The 22,803-nt window shown below is 42.6% G+C and overlaps 1 protein-coding gene across 3 annotated transcripts in view; it reads left to right on the top strand.

Annotated features, from left to right (window-relative positions):
* Positions 1 to 22,803, top strand: part of LOC116981074 (phospholysine phosphohistidine inorganic pyrophosphate phosphatase) — a 146,709-nt gene that overhangs the window by 59,202 nt on the left and 64,704 nt on the right. For all 3 annotated transcript variants that reach the window (XM_033033751.1, XM_033033748.1, XM_033033749.1), the window contains exons 4-5: positions 2,027 to 2,090; positions 5,789 to 5,881. In XM_033033751.1, coding sequence (XP_032889642.1) covers positions 2,027 to 2,090; positions 5,789 to 5,881 — 157 coding nt within the window. The remainder of the gene's footprint in view (positions 1 to 2,026; positions 2,091 to 5,788; positions 5,882 to 22,803) is intronic.

Raw genomic sequence — 22,803 nt, 5'->3', positions numbered from 1 at the left:
ACTGTTGGGGTCCTTGGATGGAGTCGAGGGGAGAGGTAAAGGGACAGGTGTTGCATCTCCTGCGGTTGCAGGGAAAAATACCTGGGGAGGGGGTGGATTGGGTGGGAAGGGACGAGTTGACCAGGGAATTGCGGAGGGAACGATCTCTGCAGAAAGGGGTGGAGATGGGAAGATGTGGCCAGTAGTGGGATCCCATTGGAGGTGGCAAAAGTGTTGGAGGATTATATGCTGTATGCAACGGCTGATGGGGTGGAAGATGAGGACAAGGGAGACTCTGTCCTTGTTGTGAATGGGGGGAGAGGGAGCAAGAGTGGAGCTGCGGGATATCGAGGAGACCCTCGTGAGAGCCTCATCCATAATGGAAGAGGCGAACCGCCGTTTCTTAAAGAATGAGGACATCTCCTATCTAGTATGGGAAAACCTCGTCCTGGGCGCAGATGCGGCGTAGACGGAAGAATTGGGAGTAGGGAATTGGGAATTGAAATACTCCTGCACTTTGTTTTCTTTTGTAAACCAGCATCTGCAGTTCCTTATGTCTGGTTCAAATAGTCGTCTCTGCCTTTCATACGCAATGAGATAAATAAATTGTTGTTATTTTTTATATTCTGTGATTAAGGCTGGGTGTCCATGATTCTGGCTTTCTGTTTGCTAGATTAGAATTATCATTCATTTGTTCCCACATCACAATGATGATGATAAGTTCACACAATAGATTCTGAGCTCCCAATCCTCCATTTATTTTTTAAAGAAATATACATTTTGGTCAAAAGTAGCAAGTGGCAAGTTAAAGTGCACCATTTAGTAATGTGGGAATCTCTGTTTGAATTAAGTCAAGTAAATAAGCAAAATCCTGGGGTGAGGGTGAAGTAAACAGACAGGAGTGAGCAATAGCTCAGAAATACACAGCTGTCTACACAAATGTCCACAAAAGTATAATTTATAATTCCATTCTCATATTCAGGAACATAATTGCAATGTTTAAAAAATAATCAAAGGAGAAGTAATGTGTGCACATGTGAATATGATATAAATGTAAATTCTTAAGAATACAACAGGACTCAATAGTATATTCAAAACAGTCCAGATGGATCTTTACTCTAGCTAACGAATGGGAAGTTAAAAAGTTATGCCCGTGTGACAAAATTACTCAGGGAGACGAGAGTAAACATATTGATTTACATTCAGCATCTATTTTTGGTGGGAAATGGATCTGACAGTGTAATGTCTCCGGTCACGCCGGTGTTAGCTTACGCTAGGCTGTGGAAGGTGAATGGCTGCTCAAGCAGAGGTCAAGTGGTCATTTGAAAAAGAGGCTTTGCTGTATAATTGAAAATGGCAGCAAGATAAACTATAAAACCATGTCCGACCATGTTACGCATTTCTCATCTGCTGTCGGAGACCTTAATGCAGTCCATCTGGCATAGAGCAGAAATAGTTTAGAAAAAATTATTTGCTCAATAATTCTGTCACTCAGCTGACATTATCTGCTTGAGTGAAGGTGAATTACATTTAAGAGAGAGGACAATATGAGTTTTTTTAAAGAAGTTTATTGTAGCTTGTAATAACCTGAGAGATATTTAACATTTTATCTGTTCAGTAATCTTCACATTTCCTGACGTACTTTGCTTTTAATGCAGGCTTATTTTGAAAGGCTTCACAGAAATCGTTTTGTTCTTCATATTGACAATGAAATATTTGATCAGTTGATATTTGGCTTGAAGGAATCCATTTGACCCATTCTTTCCCAGCTGAAAAAGGCTCCATATTAGAGCTAAAATATCAGAAGACATTTACTGCTTTTCAAAAGAAATTAATGTAAAGTCTCTAAGATTGAGCTGTATTCATCTTTCCTATTCTGTTTGCTATATGATTATGTGCATCACGGCTGCTATTGTTTGCTTTCTTTGCTGAAGGAGAAATTGTAAGGGATGCTGTGTTTAATATACAAGAAGCTGCAGCTAAACTCTGTGTATCTTCCATGTTATATATATACATCTCTACATTTCTTTCTATTTCCATACATTAGGCGATATTATAAGGAAACAGATGGGATGAAACTTGATGTTGGAGCTTACATGAAGGCCTTGGAGGTATGAGGATCCTTTCTCTTTTAAGACTGTTACTGCATTATTCATATAATGTTACAGCAACAATTTTACAACAGAATGTTACCATTTATGGTATATGGTATTATAGAAGTATGAGAAGCATAGCACTAAATGAAATGAAAGCATTTGTATATAACTCAAATTTAGAAAATACAGAAACTGATTTCCTTAAATATTGATCTTCAGGCACATTTGATACACTTGATAGGTGCTGCATATAGCTCTAGTACAAAATCCAAAATCACAATTAGAGTTCCAACCTTCGGCATCTTTGCTTTAAGAAATTGTTATCATGGTTGTTTCCCTTTCAAGTGACCTAAAACCCCATCTGCATTTTGACACCGGCTGCTTGCTAGTTAGGCAGGTATGCAGTTGAGTAAGAACACAGGAGAGCAAGCAAAGAGAGCAAACAGGAAAATGGTATGTGAGAGGATTATGTTGTCCAGGGCCTCCGGGGTATAATGCTCCTGAGAGAGGAGCCATCCTGATCAGTGAAGGTATCGTGCCTGTAAATCAAGGGGTCTGTGAGCTGTGGTTTTTGTGGATGGCCTTGTGATGAAGCCACTGGTAATATCTCCAACAAGTATTAGCAATTGATTATGGGCTCTTGGTGCAAAGGAAGAACATGACAGGAGACGGAAGAGGGAAAGTACAGGACTGTCTTTACAGAAATAAGTTACTCTTACCACAAATACAGCAGCATTCATTCACTTCCTATGAAACAGAGATGGTGCAAATCTGCAATAAGAACAAAATATACTGGAAGCTGATCAGGCAGCACCTATAGAGAGGTATACAATCCATATTTCATTCTGTCACCTTTCAACAATGCAACTTTTAGGTAGCATTCATAGTCATAGAGCTATACAGCTCAGAAACAGGCTCTTCAGCTCACCTTGTTTAAGCTGCCTGGCATTTTGGATTAGTCCCATCTGCCTGCATTTGTTCTATATCTCTCTGTACCCTTCCTATCCATGGAGGGAGATTATCAGTGAGAGAACTGAAGACATATAGAGGATAATTTTCACAGATAAGAAGATTTCTCAAGGGAGGAGCAAAATTTTGCTTCTCATGATTCTTATATGAAATTCTGTACATAGTTAAAAATAATGGTGATTGGCTTAATTCAGTAACATGGCATAATGATGTATGTTAACTTTTTTTTAAATGGTCTAACTGTTTTCCTAAGACTTGCAAATGCACTGAATTATTCAGCAACATGTTATCTCACATAAATAGAAACAGACAGTGGTGGAAATATTCAGTGGACCAGTCAGCATCTGTGGAGAGAGGAACAGAGTTAATGCCGGTGATCTTTCATTTGACCATCAGGGATAATGTTCCACAGATTGGCATGCTGCCCAACATTGTTAGTCCCCTGCCATTGGACCTTGATTTTCCTATCAAGATGCCTCTGGACATAGTTTTTTTGCCAGGAATCAGTTCCCTGCTGATGAGAGAGGTCGTACACATTGGATACATTCATACACCATTAAAGCCACATGGGCACAGGGCAAAAACAACTCGACAATTCAAACTATTACTTTTTCATCTAATTAAAACACACAGAAAATAAAGAGAACATACACTTCTGTTTACCATTCTGTTCTCAGCAGTTTCTTTCGATTGATTGTAAGTGCCTGCTGGCCTTGCACGGAGTAGGGTCTGGCATAGGCCCAGTCAGCTGATACCCTGGGCAATGTGCTGACACGTCTGGAGAATTCTGTGCTGCTGGAATTGACTGGCACAGCACAGCTTTGCTGAGATCAACACTTAGTCTGAAGAAGGGTCTCGACCCGAAACGTCACCCATTCCTTCTCTCCAGAGATGCTGCCTGTGCCGCTGAGTTACTCCAGCATTTTGTGTCTAACTTAGTTGCAGCAGATGGCTGGGTATTAGCCTGCACTAAAGAATCTCTAGCATCCTCTGAGTTAAAAAAGATAAAAGCTGGGGAATCCTTTCAAATCTGCCAGCTTTTCAGTGGAAGAACAAGAGTATTATTGCCTGCTTTGCTGCACCAGTGCATCTCAGCCAAAACCACAATCTCCCTCTGCTGGGTGCACACTATATTACATGGTGTAGTGCTGATCATGTGATCTTGCTGCAAACTGCATTGGACATATTCAGTTTAATTGACATGTGACCTATTGCACAACATGGTTATAGGAAAATACACATTTAAATGTCAGGATGAAAGAGTAAACGCATCAAGGTTACTTTTGTACTTCTGCGATGCATGACACGTAATCGGCTAGATTTTGTGGGGAAGTATTGCACACAAAAATCCAACATTACCCTACTTAATAATCGGTAACATCAAGATTTCTGTAGAAGGCCAGGTCTCCAAATTACTGGTAGCTTTTTGCGGTATTTTTCATTACTAAATATTGAACTTTTGCCATGGTACAATAGAAATCTAAGTAAATAATGTGCATGGCTACATATGTTTCAGGAGATCATCTCTAATGATGTCAGTGACTACAAGGGAGCGAGCCAACTATCAGCATATTTGGATGTTTATAAATACTTTGTGTTTAGTTAAGAGGTTTTGAATAATTGTACTTGTTTTGACACCCAGCTAACCCAAGGGCATTGCATATCTTAACTAACCATCAATATTTGCATGGCTTCTTTGGGCTTGGGCAAGTTCCCAAGCATCCACATTGCAGGCCAGCTTTTCTCAACAAGTTCCTGCACTAGAGGGAGGTGTAAAGATATTTGTTGAGTTGTGCTGCTAAATTGCCACTAAAACCAGGGCAAATGTCATCTGTATTTGCTATGCACGGTTATCTATAGTTAGGAGCATCATTACTCTCAAAAAGAGTAATTTCCATGACACTCAAAATAATTTCTGATCGAATATTCATGGAACTGGCTGTTCTGTTGTGACACCAGAGTTTCATCTAAAAAATGAAAACCCTTCATGAAAAATGCATCATATTAGCTGTCAGAGTAAATAATTATTCATTTAATTGTCGCAGTAGCTACTTGTTGTATCTTACACATTTTTAAAAATAGAGTCATCAGAGCTATACAACATGGAAGCATGTCCTTTGGCTCAACTTATCCATGTCATCCAATTTGCTTAACTAAGCGTAGCCCATATCCCTCCAAACCTGTTAAACCATGTATAAATCAGGAACTGCAGCTGATGGTTAATATACAAAAGGATACAAAGTGCTGAAGTATCTCAGCAGGTCAGGCAGCATCTTCTAGAAAACATGGATAGGTGACGTTTCGGGTGAAGTCTGAAGAAGGGTCTCGACCTGAAACATCACCTATCCATGTTTTCTACAGAGGCTGCCTAACCTGCTAAGTTACTCCAGCATTTTGTGTCCTTCTGTTAAACCATGTACCTGTTTAAGTGTCTTTTATGTGTCATATTTGTACCTGCTCTACTTGTCCTCTCGTTCCATGTAAGCACTATCTGTGTGAGAAAATTTGCACCTCGAATCTCTTTGAAACCTTGCTCCTCTCACCTTAAATTACACCATCTGGTTTTTGACTCCCCTACTCTAGAGAAATGACTGTAGCTGCTCAGAATAAATATATAAATAACTTCCAACTTCACTACTTTGCTTTCATGTACTTTAATGAAAATCTGTACTTACAGCTTTGTTTGCAATATTTTCTCACAAAGAGCACGTGAATTTGATTTTTCTTTCCATTGCTTCTACTAGTATGCCTGTGATATTGAAGCTGAAGTTGTCGGCAAGCCAGCAGAAATGTTTTTCTTGTCCGCTTTATCTGATATGGGCTTGGAACCAGATCAGGTAGGGGTTAATCTTTAACACAACATATTGGAATTGTCACTTGTGTAAAACAAAATCGTGTTTGAACTGTTTCTAGTGGTTTTCACTGAGCTTTCAAGTATTTGCAGATCTTTCTTTGATGAATAGTTAGTTTAATTTATTGCAGATTATTGGATTGTTGTTGTGCATAGAGAAATAATGCTAGAAGTTTAAATAAGTAATAAGGAATAAATGTAGAAAATGTTTTGAAAATATGATAAATGCAGAAGTAACCTGTATAATTATAAAAGGGAGTTTTAAATTCAAAAAGTCATGAGAAAAATAAGAACAGCGTTTTATCTGCATTGTGAACCTAAATAGGCTGTGGGCCGAGCATCAAAAATGTGTCTTGGAACTACATGAAATTTTGCACAGATTAGATAAAATATAATTGAGGAGGAAGTCATAACTCGTCTCACACACTCACACACTGTGTGTGTGTGTGTGTGTGTGTGTGTGTGTGTGTGTGTGTGTGTGTGTGTGTGTGTGTGTGTGTGTGTGTGTGTGTGTGTGTGTGTGTGTGTGTGTCTGTCTGTAATAATATATAATTATTTATAATTATATTATATAAGAATAATATAATTGTGAGTGTGTATTTTGAATGAGACTGCCGCAGAGGACTGAACCTGCCTAATTAGTGGGTGAGGGCAGTTCCTGTGGGTTCCCTCATTTACTGAACCCCACTGACTGCCAGTGTGCAGAGTGGGGTCACGGCCATAGTGGGACTGGGGCAGTGCCAGGCTGGGGGAAGGTTAAGGCATCTTCCACTGACAGGAAAATCCCTAACCCTAACCCGCCCCTCCCCTTCCAGAGCTGCCCACAGCTGGAGCTGGAGCCGCTTTGGCACCGGCTGCGGGCTCCATACGTGTGACCCCGCAACGCGTCCACCCCGGCCAGCATGCCCTTCTCGAACATCGTGGTAATGATGGTGGGGAGCAGCACTGCCCTGCACGCCGCCCGGGCCGCCTTCAGCACCACCATAGCGCCGGCTCCGTCAGTCTGCCCGCTCGATCGCTGCAGCACCGGCCGTTCGACAGCCCAACCGACCACTTGCAGCACCCACCGGTGGCCCGGCCACTCTCACGACCCACCGACGGGCCGACCTGGCCGACTACTCCCACGACCCACCGGTGGCCCGGCCTGGCTGACCACTCTCACCATCCATCGGCGACCTGACGGTCCGACAGCCCGACCAATCCTCCACAGCATCCATCGGCCTACCGACAAGCCCAACTGACAGACTGACCGACCGACTGACTGACCCTAACCCCAGCTCTACATTTTTATTTATCATTTTTATTTAATAGATCACATCATAACTTTATAAAGATAAATCAATTGAAAAACAAAATGATCAACAAGGTTAGCATTACCTTTATCCCTTGGAAACCTTGCTATTGCTATTGATGTAATGAGGAGGCAGCCATGATCCCATGGTCCTCGCTGTCTAGCGACCATAAAACAAAGCACGGGATTGGTCAATTTGCGTCCGACCTCAATGTCAAACGTGCATTGATTGGACAATTACTACTTGGAAAATTGGAAGTTTTTCTCATATTTAATAAAATGTGCAGGTTTTGGTCTTGACAAATTTCAGGTATGATTTATATAATATTTTTGCACAATATGTTAAAAATTCAGGTAGTTCCGTGAGTTGGGTCACAAAATTGAACGAAAAAGGTCCACGGCCCACAGCCTAAAATCTAGAGAGTGGTATAAAATTGACAATTGAGTGCAAGTTTAGATTATTGAGCAAGCACATAGTCCTGTGACAGACCAGGTGAGTAATTATTTGTGACTTGAAATGTACTTTTTATTTTGCTTTGCCAGAGAAAAAAAAACTTCATTGAAAATAGAGTCACTCAATGTATATTGGATCTCATTTTCAGTTTACACATGGCATTTCATGGATTGATGCCTCAGTTAACTGAAGTCTCAGTCTGATGAAGGGTCTCGACCTGAAACGTCACCTATTCCTTCGCTCCATAGATGCTGCCTCACTCGCTGAGTTTCTCCAGCATTTTTGTCTGCCTAACCAGGTATCAAACTGTGATCTCAAAACCAGAATAAAAACTGGATTAAAACAGAAAATTCTGGAAACAATCAGCAGCACCTATGGTAAGAGAAACTGGGATAGCATTTCAGGTCTGAGACCCTTCATCAGAGTTGTTGAGTTCTGACAAAAGGACTCAGACCTGAGACATTTATCTCTGCCTCTCTTTCTACTGATGCTTCCTGGCTTATAGACAATAGACAATAGGTGCAGGAGTAGGCCATTCGGCCCTTCGAGCCAGCACTGTCATTTAATGTGATCATAGCTGATCATCCCCAATCAGTACCCCGTTCCTGCCTTCTCCCCCATATCCCCTGACTCTGCTATTTTTAAGAGCCCCATCTAGCTCTCTCTTGAAAGCATCCAGAGAACCTGCCTCCACCGCCCTCTGAGGCAGATAATTCCACACAGAGATAAAGGAGAGAGAGAGAGAAGGGAGAGAGGGGGGAGGGAGAGGGGGGAGGGAGAGGAGAGAGAGAGGAGAGAGAGATAGAGAGAGAAGGGAGAGAGAGAGAAGGGAGAGAGTGAAAGGAGGGTGAGAGAAGGGGAGAGAACGGGGGGAGAGAAGGGGAGAGAGAGAGAGAGAGAGAGAGAAGGGAGAGAGGAACGTTGGCACGTTATAACCCGCAGCCGTCCCATTCTGACCGCCGCCGAACCCCCCGCCGCACCATTGCGCCTTTCTTCACGGCGGCCCGTGATGTCTCGGCTCTGACAATTCGAGGGATCTAACTGGTAACAACACTAAGAGCAGCCCCGGGCCGCCACTTGCAATTTTGCAAATAGCAGAAGGATGATTGGTGGGTGGGAGTGGGAAAGTATTCTTTGCAGACGTTTGCAGAAACGTAATGAAAACCTGGTCCTGTTCAATGTGTATGAAAATATAAGCCTCCCCATTTTATCATAGGCTGAGGATGTTTATTAAATAGGTAGACAAAAATGCTGGAGAAACGCAGCGGGTGAGGCAGCATCTATGGAGCGAAGGAATAGGTGATGTTTCAGGTCCATTCGTAACAAGAGCAGAGTCCCCCTTGTCCTCGCCTTCCACCCTACCAGCCGTCACATACAACAGATAATCCTGCAACATTTTCGCCATCTCCAATGGGATCCCACCACTGGCCACTTCTTCCCATCTCCTCCCCTTTCAGCATTCCGCAGAGACCGCACCCTCCGTAACTCCATGGTCATTTTGTCCCTTCCCACCCAAACCACCCCCTCCCCTGGCACTTTCCCTTGCAACCGCAGGAAACGCTACACTTGTCGCATTACCTCCCCCCTTGACTACATCCAAGGACCCAAGCAGTCTTTCGAGGTGAGGCAGAGGTTCACCTGCACCTCCTCCAACCTCATCTATTGCATCCGCTGCTCTAGGTGTCAGCTGCTCTACATCGGTGACACCAAGCGCAGGCTTGGCGATCGCTTCGCCCAACACCTCCGCGAAGTTCGCATTAACCAGCCTGATCTCCCCGTGGCTCAGCACTTCAACTCCCCCTCTCATTCCGAATCCGACCTTTCTGTCCTGGGCCTCCTCCATGGCCTGAGTGAGTCCCACCGCAAATTGGAGGAGCAGCACCTCATATTTTGCTTGGGTAGTTTACACCCCAGCGGTATGAACATTGACCTCTAATTTCAGGTAGTCCTTGCTTTCTCCCTCCTTACCCTCCCCTTCCCAGCTCTCTCACAGCCCACTGTATCCGCCTCTTCCTTTCTTCTTCCCCCCCCCCCCCACCCCCACATCAGTCTGAAGAAGGGTCTCGACCCCGAAATGTCATCTATTCCTTCGCTCCATAGATGCTGCCTCACCCGCCGAGTTTCTCCAGCATTTTTGTCTACCTTCGATTTTTCCAGCATCTGCAGTTCTTTCTTAAACATGTTCATTGAATAGACCTTTCATAAGCTAAGGATATATTCCCGATCTTCCAATCTATCTTGTTGGGGTCCCTTGCACTTTTTTTAATTTCCACTTTCTCAGTAGCTCTAACACTATATTCAGAACTATATTTATTTTCTCTTCTTGCTCTACCTGTTATACTAATGCGTAGTTTGATTGCATTACTTAATTACGTGAAAAACAACTCCAGCCATCAGAGGCAAGTTCTCTAGCGTAATGAACAGGTAGTTAAACACTGGGGAAAGCATTGGATAAAAGGGTGGAATGGGCTACCTCAACTTTTACTTTATTGATGCGAAATAGAGTGAAATAGAAATGTCAGCATTTATGAAAGGCTAGATTTACTTTTGTTTTCAACTAAAATACTATGTAAATTATTTCATTTAAGCATTTTCTATACTAATTGTTGAAGCTACATTTCTCATTGATAAAATCAAGGATTTTCTTTTGTTTTGGTCAGAATCACTTCAAAACTACAACCTTCCAGAAATATCAACATTTTTGCATGTGATTCTTTGTTGAATGTTGATTAGTATTTTTCTGGTCTGGCAAATGTTATAAATTCACTGGCTGAGATTGTGATTGTGGGGCATCTGTTTAATTGTGGTGCACATTCACTGGTGCAGTGAAAATCCAAAACATAACAATTGACCCAGTTGCTCTCCGCACAACGGTAAATTAATCTTTATTTGGTCGTGCTCTTCTGCACGGCCTTTATTGTGTCCAGAGCTTAGCTTTATCACAGGAGTACTGAAAATTACTTTGTTGAAATTTGCCAAAATTGTGTTGTATTATTTCAATAGTAAACAGGCAAAAAATTACTCTTGTTAGGAAAAAAAACCTTGCAACCAGTTCACATAATATTAGCCTGTGAGTGCTGGATCTCACCTCTGTTTGGAAAGTAATATCGTATTCCCTTTCCTTTTTACAAATGCACATTAATGGTTCTTAATTTAAGTTGGTTTAATTTGGCAACACTGAATTTACATTAAACATGCCCATGTTTTGAGATGCTTTTGTTTGTTTAGTGTGCACGACACTACCTTGAACAATTGTGCTGAATAAGTAGTTATCTTATTTTAAGATACTTTGTTAAAATTGTCGAGGATGTTCTTGGTGAAGCATACACATACAATGCTTCTGGATACATACAGGATGGTGTAAAAGTTCTGATACCAATTTATGGTACTGATGAGTGCTACTGTGTAGTGCATGACAAACAGTACTGGATATACTAATGTACTACACTAAATGTGTAGCTTTGATACCATGCTACAGATAGCACACTGAAATACTATGCTAAAGGCGGCAAGCTTGATATACCACTGTAAATGCAGTGCAATTATATACTACATGAAGGAATTAATACCATTTGAACAATAAAGATCGCACACTAATATATGCCAGGTATGGTGCATATATGCTACTATAAAGATAACCCACCAATGATAACACTAAAGATGGTACACAGTTCTCCTTAGATAAAGGTAGCCCCCTGATTCTCAAACCTCCAAACATCAATTACGTAGAGAAAAATAAATAGAAGCATATGTTGTTGGGTTTAGAATAAATGTTGAACAGTAAACCAAGTTGGGCAATAAATGACATGTTTCTGAGGTGAAAATATAATATGATACTTTGTAATAAAATATGTTTAAATAAAAGTTCTGGTGGTAAATGAGATCCATGGATTTGTTTAATATATTTGCATTTAGTACTTCAAGTTAACTTATAATTGCGATCATTGATGACACTTGTCATAAGGTATTCCCAAATATTTTGGTACACTTGTCAGTATTTTGAGAGTCATATGCGCCTCTACAACTCTACTCATGTAAGCAAATGTAGTGACTGAGGGTACATAGTAGGTTATCTGCCTGGTCACTTCTTAAATATAGAGGCATGAGGAAATATTTTTTCATGAAAAGGTCAAGGAAAGAATTTGCCTGATTTTAATTCATTTGATATGTTTGTGCATTTTCATCCTTGTTTGTTGTTGGCTTATATATCAATCGTGTAATTTTTTTACCAGTGAAGTAAATAAACAACTTATTGATGAAATGTGATGACAGAAAGTTGGTTGAAAGGTTGAAAATTATCAACCATTGTTATATATGATTTGCGGGTTACTTATGGTTTATTTAAGCACCGGCCATCACTTTATTGTGGGATAATTCACACATCTCCACAGCACTGTAACAATCGCAGGTAGGAATTACCATTTACCATTGGCAAGAATGTTTGTGTTAGAACTTGAAATGGTTGAAAGTTCCTCAGGAGACATGTACACAAGGAATAAGAAAATTATTTAATCAGTGACCAGGAGTTCTGGGTGTTCTCTCCAGAATGCATGAGATTGCTGTCTTGGAGACATGGTTGCATCAAACTTGATCATGGAATCTTCAGACTTCTTAAAATGCCATGACTTTTTGTCACTTTTAATGTACACAAGAAGTACACACATTTGTTTTGAGTATTGACTCCCTTGGAGAAAGCTACAGTATATTAGTGACTAAAGTACAATTTATATTTTTATTATTTTATTCAGAAACTTAAATGTTCTTTCGGGACTTAGTTTGTGTGTATTTCTATGTGATTAAAGTTACCAATAATGGCTGACATATTTCTGACATCAATTACTTGTCACAGAGCATTAGTTCTTAACTCCTGCAGTGGCCATTTCCAAAGATCCCATTTCTGCTTTCCTATTAATCAAGAGGCTGCTGTTTATTTTCCCATTTACTGCGTTGATTATGGGATGGTCACACTGCCTGTCACAGCTCATCCCCTTAGATATTCCCACCTACCCTGTCAACCTGAAAAAAAGTATTTTATACCTTGGGTTTGATGACCAGAGCTTTTTATTTCCCCTGACATGAGACCTTTTGACCTCTATCTTCTCACCAATGATTTTTTAAATCCTAAATGATTTGGGGATAATTGCAGTGCCTTTAGTGATTATTACCCTTCACTGATAGTAAATCACTAAACTCCCCTGAGGCCAGAGGCCATTTTTGCACGCGTCTGCCACTGTCTGTTTCTGCAAGCACCATTGCTCACATGCAGTTGTATTTTAAACAGCATCTGCATGTATTTGTCCTTCCTCTCTGAGGATGATGCAGGAAAGTAATATCTGATTTTATTAATTAAAATTCTACTGCCGCTGTTCATAAATTATGTGTGGTGCTGCTAAAGATAGGAAACCTGTTTGAAAATGCACTTAATTAAGTAGCAATCCTATTTACACTCCATTATGTTCATTGAAAAGTATTTTAGGTCAGAAGAGTAACATTTCTGAGAGGGTTCTTGAGATTCATTGACAGAAGATGAAGACTGGGACTGGCATAAATGAACCTGTCAGCAATTTCTTTTGAATTTCCCCTCAAATCATTGCAGAAAATATTGTAGCTCCAGTGAAATTCATCCCCAATTCCTTCACTGAATGATCTTTACCTTCTTCTTTTGCATTGCTCACTCTTGACTGGTAGTTTTCGAGAGAGATTTGTCATCTGCCAGAACCAACAAAGTTTATTGATTCTGAAGAAGGGTTTCGGCCCGAAACGTTGCCTATTTCCTTCGCTCCATAGATGCTGCTGCACCCGCTGAGTTTCTCCAGCTTTTTTGTGTACCTTTAAAGTTTATTGATTGATATGAGCAGTTGATACATATTCAACTGCAGAAGGTGTTAAAGCTGTGTTAGGTGGATGATCTGTTTAGTGGATATCCAAACACAGGGATTTCTCCTAAGGATTTGCTAAGCAGTGATTAGAACAAGAAGCTCAGTTCAAATGTTACCTGAAGAAGGGTTCCGACTCGAAACGTCACCTATCCATGTTCTCCAGAGATGCTGTCTGACCCGTTGAGTTACTCCAGCATTTTGTCTTTAAATGTTTCCTCCTTGATCCAGAAAGTCCAGTAGCATATACATCCCAACACAGCTTCCTGTCACATTTCTCTAATCGACCCCCAATCTGCAAATAACTGACTCGGTCCAGACCAGTGACTGCACCTTGAGCGCTGATTTAAAATAATTTTATTTAATCACTATCTCTAGCAGCATGTTTTTTGTTCTTCCTTTCTTCTCCTCTGAATAGCACACAGACTAAATATACATGAATTAATAATTATACATTCATTGGGTGCTGACTGTCTGGTAGAAGATTGAGGGGGGATCTTATAGAAACTTACAAAATTCTTAAGGGGTTGGACAGGCTAGATGCAGGAAGATTGTTCCCGATGTTGGGGGAGTCCAGAACAAAGTTTAAAGATAAGGGGGAAATCTTTTACGACCGAGATGAGAAAATAATTTTTCACACAGAGAGTGGTGAATCTGTGGAATTCTCTGCCACAGAAGGTAGTTGAGGCCAGTTCATTGGCTATATTTAAGAGGGAGTTAGATGTGGCCCTTGTGGCTAAAGGGATCAGGGGGTATGGTGAGAAGGCAGGTACAGGATACTGAGTTGGATGATCAGCCATGATCATATTGAATGGCGGTGCAGGCTCGAAGGGCCGAATGGCCTACTCCTGCACCTATTTTCTATGTTTCTATGTAACTTACCCAAGTGGTCTCTCTACATCTGAATGTTGACTTTAAATGTAATATGATTTCTGACGTCCCCTGGGAGTTTGTGATCAGAAGCTGAATTGGTAATTGGTAATGGCTTGCATGTTAATTTTGCCTCATGTACCACATCATCAGCCAGCAGAAATAACTCCACGTCTCCAGCTCCCCATCCCAATCTGATTGAAAAGTGGCCACACAGGAAATTGGAACCGCTCTTCGCCAACCAAACCTCACTCTCCTCCCCTAGGCACTGCCTTGGAGTTGACGGTGACTTGCTTCCATTCAAATTTTGTGGGTATAAAAGTGCGTGAAGAGTCCTGTGCAGGATCTGTGCCACAGACAGGACAGGTGCTGCTTGATGAGGCTGGTATCTTGGGAAGTTGTACTTTTCTTCCATATAACATATTATTTTCCATAATATCAATTTAAAGATACCAAATATCACAGCCTAAAATATTTCTGTACAAATGAAAACAGAGAAGCGGGCACATTTAACTGTTAGCAAATTATGATGTGAAACCACAATAGTTCGAGAAGTTGTAAGCTATTTTTTCACATTTATTTTCAGTTGATTTGTTTTTCCAAAATAGCATTCTTGGCTTGCTGCAGTGAATAACTCAGAAGCAAATTTACACCACTGTGAGCTGGCATGGGGTTTGGAACAGCACAGTTGAATAAGGATACACAGGTTTATACTTTTTTACCCACATTTTAGGTTAGGATTGATCGCTTTTCAATTAAAACTAAAGCTCCAGGTCTGTCGCTGATATCATCTGAGAGATGTATGGCGTCCAGTTTACTGTATCCAGTTTTAGGTACTGTTCATGAATTTAATCTTGTAAAAATGTGTGCATTTACTTACAGTTTATAATGCTCATGGAGACTTGGGAAAAATAATGTCCCTCTATCTCACCACTTTCATAATGACTGAGTACAAATCTGTAGATGATTGTCACCATAGCACAGCCTGAGTGTGTCTATGTGCAAGTTTAAAAAAGGGAATATTTTAAGGAGTGACAGTTGTAGTATTGATGGAGCTCTCTCACGACTTTGGATCCTTTCAAAGTGACAATCCCAGCACAGGAGAATAGTGAATGCCTGAGTGCATTGGTAGAGCAACACCATTAGCTTCCACAGCATTCAGTACATACAGCAAGCAATGGGTTATGGAGACGAGAGAGGTGCATAGGAGAGCATCACCAGCAAAGCTTCAAGAGGCACTATCCTTGCAACCTGATGTGCAAGAGCAGTGGCTCTAATTGTTGGGCCTCTTTGCCGCTCAGTAGAACGGGTTTTTGCAGGATGATGTTACCTTGTCAGATGATCATCTGGAACTTATTATAAAAATGATATGGTGGTCAGGTAGTGCCAAGATTCTAAAAGATTGAAATGAATTTCTTCAGTGACCAATTTTTATTTGATTTTTCACTTCTAGAGAATTGTCTGCATTCCTGCGTGGAATGCTTTTAATCTAATCTTATTCTTCTTTTTCCATTTGCGTTTTTCTAATGTTGATGTTTGATATGTACACAAAATTTGTTTTTGGACTGAAAGCTTAAGTATTTTGAATCAATGCCATTTTAGATTAGGCTCACCAAGTTACTGGTATATTGACTAATTAATAAAGACATTCCACTATGTGTAGGTATTAATACACATTGGCGTGCTACGTGTATTAAAACTACTTCTAAATTCGACCTTGGCATCTTTTGAAAGCAGAGGATTAAAAAAAAAAAAAAAAATATTGCTTGTTTTGTTGACCTGCTGGTTTCTCATGTGACTTTTATGTAGGCATGGGAACAGCCTACTGCTTAAGCCAGGTCTGCCATGCGATAAGATCACAAATGATCTGTGACTAAACTCAATATACTTACTTCAATCTCATATTTAAAATGAATAATTAATCAGGTATTAGTGGCCACTTCCAGAAGATAGTTCCAAGTATCAACCACCTTTTGCATATGGAAATGTTTCCAAATAAAATGTTATTCCTTAAGGGCCTGGTAATAATTTTATACTATATCTCCTAGCTCTAGAAACCACAAGCAGTGGAAATAGATCTCTTTATTTTCCCTATTGCCTCGTATTAATTTGTCAAAAGCGACCGTGAAATCACTTCTTTATCATCTGTATTCCAGGGACAAAAGGCCACTTTACATCATCATTCCTTGTAACGGTATCACATGGGGTCTAAATATCACTGGCAAATAATGCTGCACTCTCTCCAAGACATTATTATTTCTAAGTTGTGGTGGCCAGAAATGTTTACAGTTCTCCAGACGCCATCTATCCAAGAATCTTGTTGTATTAGAAAAACATAAGCTTGGAAGCACTGTTACTCTCTCTACCTATACATGATCTATGCATATAAACCCACGTCTTTTTCACTCTTTTTATAATCATTTAGAGGTTACTCTGTATATCCTGTTTGTGTCCAAAATGTATCCACTGTCTTGTCGTGGATGACACCGGGTCAACAGTGACTACACCGACACATGCAGTAGGGTCGATTCACGTATATGGTTTATTTATAGTGACAAGGAAGTCTAGGCCCGCATAGGCATGCTATTCTTCGTCATTAGTGTGCATGTGCGGAGATGCTGGCAATCTTGGGCTTGTTCCGAAAGTTCAGTCTTGAACACATGGTGGCTCTGGTGGTCTCGGCTTTGTCACAGTGGCTCAATCTTCCTCCAAACCTACAATGAGGGAACACTAGCAGGGAGACTCCCCCACAACCCACCCCTCTCCCCCCCAACACACGCCCCCCCCCACACACGCCCCCACAACACACGCCCCCACAACACACGCCCCCACAACACACGCCCCCCCCCCACACGCCCCCCAACACACGCCCCCCCCCACACACCCCCCACAACACACTCCCCCCAACACACTACCCCCCCAACACACTACCCCCCCAACACACTAACCCCCCCAACACACCCCCCCCCAACACACGCCCCCCCAACACCCCCCCCCCCAACACACCCCCCCCCCCAACACACTCCCCCCAACACACTCCCCCCAACACACTAACCCCCCCAACACACTAACCCCCCCAACCACCCCCCCCCCAACCCCACACACTCCCTCACCCTCCCACACTCACACACACCCAACACCCCCCCCCCACACACACCCCCCCCCAACACACGACCCCCCCAACCACGCACCCCCCAAAATACGCCCCCTCCCTCCCACACATACACACACCCCCTCCCCCACACACACACACCCCCTCCCACACACATCCCCTTCCCCCGCCACACCCCTCATGGAAGGATGTCAGATTGACAATCCACTCTTGTAACTGATTTTTTGCGCAACGTGTTTTATATTAACCATACTTTAACAGATCTGACATTTTTAGATGTATGCATGAAGAAACAAATTCCAGATGTCATTAGCAACTTAGATTATTTTCAGATTCCAAGTAAACATCAGCAAGCCAATAATGGTTTCCTTATTTTAAATGCAGTGATCTATGACTAGTGTTTTTGTGTTTGACAGTATAATTTGTTGAAATCCTGGAAATTCAATAACAGTCTTTGTTTTTAATTCTGCCAACATATCATGGTTTTCAAATTAGTCACTATTTTACAAATTAAGCGCTCCGTTTGCATGGTTTACTTTTATTTTGTTTGTATTTACCTACATTTTCTTACAACTTTTAGAATTAAACTTAAACTCACTCTTAAGTTTACTATTTGCTAGTAATTCTATAGTTGTTAATTTGAGATGGGAGTAACTTTGTTTAATGGAAGTCTTTCCCCTAAATTTACTATTATGTATAAGAATTGTCTAGTTCCCGCAAACATTGCTTTGAGAGGCTGGTCCTGGCCCACAATAAATCCTCACTCCCACCCACCCTGGATCAGCATCAGTTTGCATATAGAGCTAATAGGTCAACAGAGGATGCCATCAACATAGCTCTACGTTCTGCATTGTCTCAGCTGGAGCGCCCTGGCTCATATGTGAGGATGTTGTTTGTAGATTTTAGTTCTGCATTCAATGCCATCATCCCCAGCAGAATGGTGGACAAACTGTCTGACCTGGGTGTTAATGCCAACACATGCAGATGGATCAAGGACTTCTTAACAGATTGTCCACAGACTGTCAGGATGGGGTCCAATCACTCCCCAGTCCTGACGCTCAGCACAGGAGCGCCACAAGGTTGTGTGCTGAGTCCTATCTTATACACAATATACACCCATGACTGCACACCAATACCAAGCACAAACCGGATCATCAAGTTTGCAGATGACGCGACTGTGGTGGGGCTGATAAATAACAACGACGAGTCTGCCTACAGAGATGAAGTCCAAAAACTGACTGTCTGGTGCACTAAAAATAACCTGGTACTCAACCCAACCAAAACAAAAGAACTGGTTATTAACTTCAGGAGGAGGAGAGAGGAACCTGCTCCTCTCTACATCAAAGGAGACATGGTGGAGACAGTCACTGACTTTAAGTTCCTGGGAATATATATCTCCCAGGCCCTCAAATGGACAATGAACACAGTCACTCTCGTGAAGAAGTCACAGCAGCGGCTGTATTTCCTGAGGTCTCTGCGGAGAGCAAACGTTTCACAGCAACTGCTGCTGTCCTTCTACTGGTGTGCTGTGGAAAGCAAAGATCTTAGAGCAGAGCAAGATGGGTTACTCTCACGCAAACGCGTAGTACGCTCATGGGTAGATTCATGGGTGATTATAGGACACATTTTAACAACCAGTCCCCGCCATCTTGTTCCATACACAATACAATACAATACAATACAATTTATTGTCATTTGAGCTTCAGTGAGGCTCAAACGAAATTCCGTTTCCACAGCCATACAAACAAAGACAATTTCCTACAGACATACACACAATTTAATTCACACAAACATCCATCACAGTGAACCCACTGTGATGGAAGGCAAAGTATTTTCTCTCCCCTGTTCTCCATTTCTCTCCCGATGTCCAAGCCCCAGGCGGGCGATGATAAGTCCCACGGCCATTTTAGGCGATTTACGGCCCCTCTCCCAGTCTAAAAGTCACAGTGTTGGAGCCCCCGGCGGGCGTTGGAATGTCCCACGGCCATGAAGCCGTGCCGGGCGATGTACGTCCCCGCTCCGGGTCGTTCCAACACCGGACCTGCGGCTGCGTTGCTGGAGCCTCCAAGCCCCAGGAGTCGAGTCGCAGCAGCGAGTCACCACCGCTTCCCACGCTCCGAGGCCGGCCAGCCCCATGATGGTGAGTAGTCCGCAGCTCCGCAGTCTCCCAAGCCCCCGGGTCGTTCAGGTTGGAGGTCGCTCCACGGTGCTAGGCCCAACGACAACGGAGACCCGACAGGGAAAAGGTCGTGTCTCCCGGACAGGGAAGAGATTTTTAACAGTTTCCCCCTCCCCCCCCCCCCCCCGCCCCCCACATATACACAGTTAAAAACACGATTAAAAAACACAAACAACTACATTTAACTAGACAAAAAATTAAAAAAAGACAGACAGGCTGTAGGGGCCGCTGCAACGGGTGAGTCGCACCGCCAACTTGCTCCGCCATCTTGTTCCGCCATCTTGCTTCCGGCCAAAGATCGGATCTTTGTTTCCGCTGCGGGAGAGGGGGTGTGCGGCCCGGGGCAGCGGGAGAGGGAGTGTGGGGCCCGGGGCAGCGGGGAGAGGGAGTGAGTGGCCCGGGGAGAGGGGGTGCGCGGCCCGGGGCAGCGGGGAGAGGGAGTGAGCGGCCCGGGGCAGTGGGGAGAGGGACATAGGAGGGGGGGAGACATTGTAGTGTGGGGGCAGGCGAGGGAGTGCCGGGGGGGGGGGGGAGGGTTTAGGGGTGGGATAAGGCCTAGTGTGTGTGAAGTTGCGGGGAGGTTTACAATGTTTCTTATTTAATGTCCCTTGTTTAGTCTGAAATAAAGTTCATTATTGGATCAGAAGAAATATAATTGTGTGTGTTATATGATTATATACATTTATATAATTTTCAGGTATGTGTGTTTATAAACATTTTATTCTTTAACAAGAATTAACAGAATTATGAACTAACAGAATTATGAATCTAACCCTATATCACACACAAAAACTTCCCCCGCAATGTCAATTACCCTGCGAGTCGGGTCGGGTCGGGTATGTTCCGGTTACTACAAAATCAACTCAAACACTGCTTGTGAGCCATTTAAAAAGAAATGATTTAAAAAACATCAAAAAAAGACAATTACCAGAGTCAAATTTTATTCTTGACAAGAAGTATGAACTGACAGAATTATGAATCTAACCCTATATCACACACACAAACTGTTGCCCCGCAACATTGATTGCACTGCGAGTCGGGTCGGGTCAGGTAGGCTCCGGTTACTAAAATGGGCGGGGGAAAATGCCCAGGATCCCCTCCGTAGCGTACTACACATCAGCCCTTTGTGTTTCGCAGGAGTGGCCTATCTTGCTCTGCTCTAAGATCTTTGGTGGAAAGTATCCTCTCCTATGGCATCCTGGTGTGGTTTGCTAGCTGCACTGTGGCTGAAAGGAGGGCGTTGCAGAGAGTTATTAAAACTGCACAGAGCATCACAAACGCTCAACTGTCCTCCCTGGATGACATATACAGGGCCCGATGCTTGCGCTGGGCCACAAACATCAAGCAGGACACATCCCACCCTGCCAATCACCTTTTCACTCTGCTACCCTCTGGGAGGCGATACAGGTCTGAAGAGTTTCTACCCATGTGCGATAAAAGAACATAACTCTAACAGAGAACACTGGGGGAAGCACAATATAATTCGGGGTGCAAGATAATGCGCAATATTATTTTAAAATATTTTTAATACCTATTTATTATTTTCTTTACTGATCTGGTGTATATGTGAGTCAATGGCTGTTGTGTTTTGTTCTTTTTAAATCTTTTATCCTGTGTCTTCTATGTACACACCGAAGGAGATGCAATGGAATTTCGTTGTACAGTTGTTGTGCAATGACAATAAACGTATTTCATTTCGTACAGTCCACCGGGTGGAGCCAGCAATGGCTGCCTCGCCAACAGTCTGTCTGTCCTTCCCTTCTTTGTGTTTAAATAGCATGTGTTAAATGTTTGTTTTTAGTGTTCTTTAGCTTGTTTTATGTGGGGGTGCGGGTTGTGGGAAACTTTTTCTAATCTCTTACCTCGACGGAGATGCAATTTTTTTCCGTATCGTATCACAGTCCACACTGCGGCCAAACATCCAGGAGTTAGCGGCTTTTGCTGGAGTCCGATTTTGAGAGCTCCACCACTGGGAGCTTGCGGACATACCATCGCGGAGCCCCCGATCCCTTTGCCAGGGATCGACCTCGGAATTCCGACTGTGAGTGCTTGCAGACTTAACATCACGGAGCTCGCGGTCTCTGATCAGAGACCGACATCGGAACTCCAAGCTGTGGGAGTTTCGATCGCCCTGACGCAAGATCTTCGATCGCCCCAACGCGGGAGCTTCGATCGCTGGCTGCGGGAGCTTCGATCACCCCAATGGATGGTTCGACTCCCCAACCGCGGGAGAATAAAGGGGAAGAAGATGGGCTTTTTTGCCTTTCATCCCAGTGAAGAATGTGGGGAGTCAAGAGTGTTTTATTGTCATATGTCCCAGATAGAACAATTAAATTCTTACTTGAGCTTATTTGGGGTTGTATTGTTTAATAGCCTGATGGCTGTAGGGAAGAAGCTATTCCTGAACTTGGACGTTTCTGTTTCCAGGCTCCTGTAGCTTCTTCCCGATGACGGGTGAAATGAGTTGTGAGGATGGTGTGGGTCTCCGATGGTGCTGGCTGCCTTTTTGAGACAGCAACTCCGATAAATCCTTTCGATGGTGGGGTGGTCAGAGCCGGTGATGGACTGGACAGTGGTCACCACATTTTGCAGTGTTTTCCGCTCCTGGACGTTCAAGTTGCCGAACCAGGCCATGATGCAACCAGTCAACATGCTCTCTACTGTGCACCTGTAGAAGTTCAAGAGAATTCTCTTTCACGTACCAAATCTCCATAATCTCAGGAAGTAGAGGTGTTGATGTGCTTTATTTATAATTGCATCAATGCTGGGCCAGGAAAGATCTTAGGAAATATGCACGCCCTGGAATTTGACGTCCCGTTGATATAAACAGGATTGCGGGTCCTCATCCTTCCTCTTCCTAAGTCCACTATCAATTCATTGGTTTTCCTGATATTGAAAGCCAGGTTGTCGTAGTGTGTGTTTATGTTAAGTTTTATGTAGTTGTGTGTCTTGCTTTTTTCTGTATGGCTGTATGGTAATTCGCATATGACTGTACCTTAATTGGTGCATGTGACAATAAAAGACCTTCGAAACCTTTAAATTGGAACCTATAAAACTTGTTGAATAACATATTTCACTCTTCTACTTTTCACTGCTTAGTAGGTAGTGGGGTGTGTTTTCAAGTAC

The sequence above is a fragment of the Amblyraja radiata genome, chromosome 15, assembly GCF_010909765.2.
Source record: "Amblyraja radiata isolate CabotCenter1 chromosome 15, sAmbRad1.1.pri, whole genome shotgun sequence".
NCBI classification, from domain to species: domain Eukaryota; kingdom Metazoa; phylum Chordata; class Chondrichthyes; order Rajiformes; family Rajidae; genus Amblyraja; species Amblyraja radiata.
The sequence above is the reverse complement of the archived record's forward strand: the minus strand, read 5'-3'. Positions and strand labels throughout refer to the sequence as shown.